We start from the raw sequence: 7,246 nt of genomic DNA on the forward strand, positions 1-7,246 counted from the left end.
AGGAAACACAACTTTATGGACAAATAGCTGCCGCAAGCTGAAATTTTTGCAAACACAGGAGTGAAAAATCACTGGATGTGTATTCCAGTTTTGTTTTTTGTATTCTGCCTCCACCTTAACGTGGCCGCGGTATCGAACCGGTGACTTCGAGTGCATCGGCGGAACGCCAAAGCCACTAAGTTACCGCGGCGGGTGGTAAAATAAACACTATCTCTAATTTGCCGCTTTCGTCTTCGGGATAAGGTTGCCGTTCAAGCAGGGCCTTTTTTCTTTGCTTTACTTGTACGGCAGGTATAAGTCGCAAGCTTGCGGGTAAAGATTGATCGTTCGCGCATTAATTTATTAATCATTTCGTTAGTTATCTTACCGAAAGAGCGCTGGGTGTCAGCACGTTAGTTCGCGATATCATGGATATCACTCACCAAGAATGCGAGCATTCAAGGCAGAAAATTGCTTCGGGGTTTCAACCGCCGAATTATGCACCTTTGTGCACCTTTTAAAGCCCCTTGTGCACTTTGTTGTTGCGCATTCCTTTCGAGGTTTCCAGCGCGAGTTGGCACTCGCGATGGACTGCAGGCGTTGTCTGCGTTTATCACCGAAAATGATGCTCGTTAAAGTTGGCTTCGCCATAGTATGAGACATCGTGAGCGGAAGCCCACTTCTGTAGTTCATTATCTTATTCGTATGGCCTGCGTATGGTTCGTAAATACCGTACTTAATATTTTCTTTATTGCGATGGCAATTATACGGACACTCGAGGTGCGTTTGCACCCATCGCCGCCGCCGCCGCCGTGCTGTCACAGTATCGACGGCGCCTGTGCATTGGAGGGTTTGGTAGTCTTCAGAGACGGGCATTACGTTTGACTACAAATGAATGAACGCTGCGTCACGCTCCGCACAGTCGGCTCTGCCGGAGCCTTGGCAGCATTCGCATTTCCATCTCATTTGTCCATTCTCCGGTGCAGGGTAGCCAACCAGGATCAGCATGGTTTATAACCTCCTTGCCTTTTTCTTATCGCTTCTCACTTTCTCTCTCTCTCTGCTCGAACCCAACATAGTGGCTCAGTACGAAGTTCCACGGGCTCGAATCCATGCCGTAACTGGAGCCTTACGACGGAGCCCAAATGCAAAAACGATCGTGTATCATTTGCCTGCTAAGGAACTTGAATCAATCAACATGATTTTCGGCCCTTCATTGGGATGTCTCTTATACTCCAGTTGCTGTTTTAATACGTTAGAAATCAATCAATCAATCAATCAATCAATCAATCAATCAATCAATCAATCAATCAATCAATCAATCAATCAAATTGTCTGTCTCCCCGCGTCTTGTCGGCTTTGTTTTGTCTCTTTCGCACTCTGTACTGCCGAGAAGGACGCGAGCGGATTGAGAACGTGCTAGCCACTCGGCAACACGCGGGCTATTGAATAGGGTGCGAGATATTATAGCTTACAAAGTGGATTTACACCAACCTTTCGTGCCCTGACAGCGAGTGGCTGCGTTTCCCTCTTTCGCAGGCACGATTCGGACATAGTAGCGCCGTACGAAAAGTTCGTGCGCTACGACGACGGCGGCAGCACGACGGCTCGTCCCCCGGCGTCTGCAGCGCGCAACAAGACCAAGAAGGTCGCCTGGTTCGTCTCCAACTGCGCGGCGCGCAACCAGCGGCTGCAGTTCGCGCGCAAGCTGGCCGCCTACATCGACGTCGACATCTACGGCACGTGCGGCTCGCTCAAGTGCCCCCGTGCGCAGGCCGGCCACTGCTTCGAGCTGCTGGACCGCGACTACAAGTTCTACCTGGCCTTCGAGAACTCCAACTGCAAGGACTACATCACCGAGAAGTTCTTCGTCAACGGATTGGGGTATACACTGCTTCCCCACCTTCGTTTCTCCTTTTTTTTTTTTTCGTTCTCGCGTCTGGATTTCCGTACTTGACTTGAAGCGCAAAGAAACGCGGACAGAAGAAAGGAAGACCAGACAGGATGAGCGCTAACTTCAAAATAGAGTTTATTCTCAGAAGACCACGCGTTTTTATCTGTAGACACTGATCAGAAGCAAAAATACCTCACTGCGCAAGCGCGCTCCAACCCCCCCTCCCCCCCAAAACTTAAGATAGCTGTAAAATTTAATCATGATACGGCTATGCGCATAGCCGTGTCATGATTGAATTTTACAACTATCTTAAACTTTTGGGGGGCTTGGAGCGCGCTTGCGCAGTGATGTATTTTTGCTTCTGATCAGTGTCTACAGATAAAAACGCGTGGTCTTCTGAGAATAAACTCTATTTTGAAGTTAGCGCTCATCCTGTCTGGTCTTCCTTTCTTCTGACCCCGTTTTTTTTTTTTGCGCTTCAAGAACAGTACGCATTCTCAAAATCTCGCCCAAATTTCAGCTCTTCTAGTCTGGATTTCGTTTCACAAAATTTCCAGCGCTAAATAATTTGTTTTATACTTTTGAAAAACTTCAGTAATCCTGTCATAACTCTGGAGAAGTGCCACTTGCGATTCTTCCTCTTGTTTTGGGCCCCACCCCTTCTATCGATCGCGGTCAAAACTGACATTTCAGTTATGCATATGCACAGAAACCATCTAACGGAAGCGGCGCGAGATTCAGATGACACGATGTGACGTCACTGCAACCGTAACCGTTTAGCGAGCGCGCACAGTCCTCTATCTTGTGCGCACTCAGTATTCAAAATACTGCTGAAAAATCGCTCGCGTTCGGAGACGTAATTGTTCTTAGAGGTAGTTCTGACACGTCATGCGATTTGTCGTCCAATGTTGCAGGCGTGACGTGGTACCAATTGTGATGGGCGGCCGGCCTCTGGACTACTTACGCGCTTCGCCCGATCACTCGTTCATCCACGTGGAAGACTTCCCATCGGTGAAAGCGCTGGCCGAATACCTGCACCTGCTGGACCGCAACGAGACTCTGTACAACGAGTACCTACGCTGGAAGGGCTCTGGCGAGTTCATCAACACCTACTTCTGGTGCCGCCTGTGCGCTATGCTGCATGCTCCGCCACTGCCAAAGGTGGGTGCGGATGGCGTCACTCGAGCGATGACCGTACCGTGTTCTCATCTGCGGTATAAATTCACACGGCTGACCAAATTACTGATCCGATACGCGGACGGAGCTTGACGTAGCTTACCGGCACCCAGTGACTGTCAGAGCGCGGGTGGGCACACCTGAGTGGCATTAGGCGGCGCGATGGCGGTGCCGCTTAGCCACGTCAGCTACGTCGGTCAATTGTGTCAGCGATTTGGCCCGCCGTGTGAACCCTTCTTGAAAACCGAAAACGGGTGTGCGAGGGCTCTGTAAATCTGACAGAAGCGTGCAGCAAAGACACGTTAAGGGTATACAAGTATTTTCCTGTTTTCGAGAAACTTAAGCATCACGTCATCGTCATCAGCAGTAGCCGTAGCAACCTATTTCTACGTCCACTGCAGTATGAAGGCCTATCCCAGCCTATCTACAATTAATCCTGACCTTCACTAGCTGATTCCAAATTGCGCCTGCAGATTTCCTGATTTCATCACGTCACCTAATTTTTCTGCCGTCCTTGACTGCGCTTCCCTTCCCTTAGCGCCCATTCTGTAGATCTAATGGTCCACCGGTTATCTACCCTACGCATTACATGGCGTGTCCAGCACCATCTTTTTTGCTTCATGTCAACTAGACCATCGGCTATCCCCGTTTGCTCTCTCATCCACACCGCTCTCTTCTTTTCTCTGAACGTTACGCCTAATATTTTTCGTTCCATCGCTTTTTCCGTGGTCCTTAACTTGTTCTCCAGCTTCTTTGTTAAACTCTAAGCTTCTCCCCCACATGTTAGCCCCGTTAGAATGCAACGATCGTACACTTTTCTCTTCAATGACAGTGGTAAGCTCCCAGTCAGGATTTGGTAATGCCTACCGTATGCACCACAACCCATTTTTATTATTGTGCAAACTTTTTCCTCGTGATCAGGGTCGCCTGTGAGTAATTGACCTAGATAAACTTATTCCTGCACATACTCTAGAGAATGACGGGCGATCATAAATTCTTGTTTCCTCGCCAGGCTATTCAACATTACCTTTGTCATCTGCATATTAATCGTCAACCCCACTCTTGCCCTTTCTCGGTTATTTATTTGTTGCAATCCATCTCCATTGCTACTGGACAGGACAGTGTAATCTGGAAACCGAAGGTTGCTGAGATATTCGCCGGCATTCCTGAGCCAGCCCAGTATAATAATCTCATACGGCCACTGACCACATGGGGCCACTGACCACATGGGGCCACTGACCACTGAGCGGAGTATGCGTGGCACTTCCTCTGCTGCAAAGCTTGGGGAATGTGAAGACCTTTCAGAGTTTTGGAGTCCGGAGAATACATGAAACATGAACTGCTCCACGGCTTTAAGTAGTGCAATGACCTAGACGCTTGAAATTTGAAAATGTATGCGTGAGTGTCGAGTCGTTATTGCAATAAGGATCACTGCAATAACGCAAGACCTTGATACTACGTGCCTTGCTGGTGTTTGAGCATGATCAAGGCTTTTGTCCCATTACTCTGTAACGATGAAGAACCAACAATCTTAACTAGAAACGGTGATCAAAACACGTTTCGTACATTTTAAGTTGGATCAGGTGGTAAAAACGTGGTAAATTTGGTAAAAGGTGGTAAATTTTGGTAAAAACGAGCCCTTGAAGACACCGGTATAAGCCGCCTCATCGTACCACTTTATTTGTGCCTCCTACCTTTTGTAGGCTAAGTTTAACAAAAAAAAAATAGCTGTGTACACAAAGTCTCTTATGACGGAACGTACAATTAGGAAGCTCCACAAATGTTGTGGTGGTTTAGTTAAAGTTTTTATTGAGACAATTCCTCGTCTAACGTCTATTTTGCATGACATGTTGCCTTCAAGTACATCCTCGAAATCTGGTCGGTATATATTGTTAACGCTGTTTTAGGCAAAAGTGGGCATCTCTGAGGAGGGCCAATATGATCGGTCAAATTTTAATGTTCTTTTCAGATGCTACATACGCCTGTCATTCCAAGGAAAACGTTCTGCTGGTCTAGGCTGCCGTAGCTAAATGTAGAACAAAGGGGCAAAATGGCACCCAGGACGTGGGCGTCGACAGCGAAATGACGCCCACGTCTATAACTTAAATCCGCTAGATATGAAAGAACGTTTTATGAAAGCCACATGGACAAAATTATTCAGGCTGAGAACAGAGAACTTTATGTTCAATTCTTTTCCTAGGCAGCGACATTAGCTTGCTTGAAAGCTTCCAGAAATATATGTATGACCTAACCTCATTTCTACGTCGTCTTTATTTTCCACGTAACGCTCGAACTTCATTATATGTAAATGCCAAGTCCATCTTTCTCACCCTGCCTGTTATTTTTCTTTGTTCCGTCCGCCTTCTCTCGCTCTCTCCTCAATACTTTCAATCCCTCAATACCTCTCCCTGGCAGAGTAGCATGTAGGCAACTCAAGGAAGTCTACTTCCTTTTAATGCTATTTTTAAAACCTCATTGATGCTACTGTACACACGTTGGCAGAAATCTTCGCGTTTCATAAAAGAGTCTGGTAAGACACATCTTAATCGTCCTATCGCAGTGACGCGAAAAGTTAGTTTCGGAAGTCGCAGATGTTTCCTTCTTGACGATGAAGACGGACGTGCCTCCATTCCAATGTACGTGCCGTATGTGTGCCTCGGCAGTGCTTGTTCAAATGCGACCCCACTGAGAAATGCTCCTGCTATTACGAGCACGTGAGCAGCCGCTTCGTCGTAACGGCCGCGGCCCACTCATATCGATCCGATGCTCCTGTGGCGCAGGTGTACCCGGACATCGGTGCATGGTGGGCGGGGCCCGGCACCTGCCGCAGCGACCGCTGGAGGGACTTCAAGCCCAAGCCGGACCCCGTGGCGTACGTGCTCACCTGACCCAGCTCCGACGGGAGTTTGCACCCTCCTACTCCCCCTAGCGGCCGGTCAGCCAACCAAGCGGCCCGCTAAGGCGCGTCGGAGCGCTCTATTCAAAGACTCTGGTCATAAGGGCACCAACTCCACTACTGGATGGCGCGTTCAAGTGGTATCGCGTGCTGCTGCTGGACATGGCACGTGTACGACTGACTGAAACCAGGGGCGGAATACTTGTGATAAGGTGCCGGCCAGCAGAGCTTGTGACGCGTGACGCGTGACCGGCGATGTTCCGGTCACGTGGTGTTGGCCCTGCTGTGCGCGCCTTCGTGTCCCCTGCTACAAACCGGCCGTGATCGCCGGGTCTGCTGGGCTCCCGCACGTGACCTCTAGCGGCCGGTCACGTTTGATTTCGTGCGTCTGCGATGTGCAAAGGTGCAACCAGCGGCTTTAAGACTAAATCTTCCAGTATGAGATACAAAACCAAAAAGTTCGTTTGACGCAGTAACGGCTCATTTGCAGGGGAACACATTAGCCGTAATCTTATTCAACGAGTGAATTACAGGCCTTATGACAGTGAGCAACTACAGAGAACCAGGTCCCTGGCTTTCTACGTCGCAGTAGCGTGGTGCAGGGTAGGGCAGCGCTGATGGGAGCGTGGGTTTTCTCGCGCAGTCGTAAGTGAATTCCTTTACTCATACGGTAAACGCAGAGTCCAACAAACCAAAGAGCAGCCATGGATATTCCAGGTCATGCTGCCATGAACGACATCAAAGTGTACTGCATTTTTTACCAGCTAATATCGGCGCACGCGTATGTTTGTTTTTCAAGGCAACATATGCTTGCGATTTGACGTGATTTAATGCTATGTCGTGAGAAACCTGTTTGTTTATGAGACTGCTTCTTCCTGAGCGTGCTGAGCTGCTGTGATCTCGAATCTCGAGTGTGACTTGCTGGGTGACATGTGCAGCGTACTAACTATACCCCCTGTGGCTACATGTTGTGTTCATTCGCACTTTCCCTCAACATTCCACGCCTTGCTAGTTGACCGATTCCATGTGATCTGACAAAGCATAATACTTTACGCTACTGTCATAACTAGCGCTGAAACGTGTACACTTTGTCGAGTCTCGAAACCATTTCGTAAGTGACAAGGTTTGCCGCCAGGTTGTTCCTGTGGTACGACTGGCGCTGCGAGTTCTTGTCAAACAATGCGAGGCTATTTGATTCTCGCTATCTCCGATGCTTCCAAGCAGCTAAAGTTTCCGAAGGGTCTCAGTGCACTACCAGAAGGCATGTCCATTCACGCGTTCAGAGGCTTCGGTACCTTTGA

The 7,246-nt window shown here is 48.7% G+C and overlaps 1 protein-coding gene across 6 annotated transcripts in view; it reads left to right on the plus strand.

Moving 5' to 3' along the window:
• LOC126536467 (glycoprotein 3-alpha-L-fucosyltransferase A) overlaps positions 1–6,909 on the plus strand; it is a 159,191-nt gene extending 152,282 nt beyond the window's left edge. For all 6 annotated transcript variants that reach the window (XM_050183441.2, XM_050183439.2, XM_055074025.1 and 3 more), the window contains exons 6-8: positions 1,519–1,863; positions 2,788–3,034; positions 5,830–6,909. In XM_050183441.2, the coding sequence (XP_050039398.1) occupies positions 1,519–1,863; positions 2,788–3,034; positions 5,830–5,937 (700 nt within the window). In that variant the 3' untranslated portion in view covers positions 5,938–6,909. The remainder of the gene's footprint in view (positions 1–1,518; positions 1,864–2,787; positions 3,035–5,829) is intronic.
• Positions 6,910–7,246: the final 337 nt, after the last annotated feature.

Source organism: Dermacentor andersoni, chromosome 4 (assembly GCF_023375885.2).
Source record: "Dermacentor andersoni chromosome 4, qqDerAnde1_hic_scaffold, whole genome shotgun sequence".
NCBI classification, from domain to species: Eukaryota; Metazoa; Arthropoda; class Arachnida; order Ixodida; family Ixodidae; genus Dermacentor; species Dermacentor andersoni.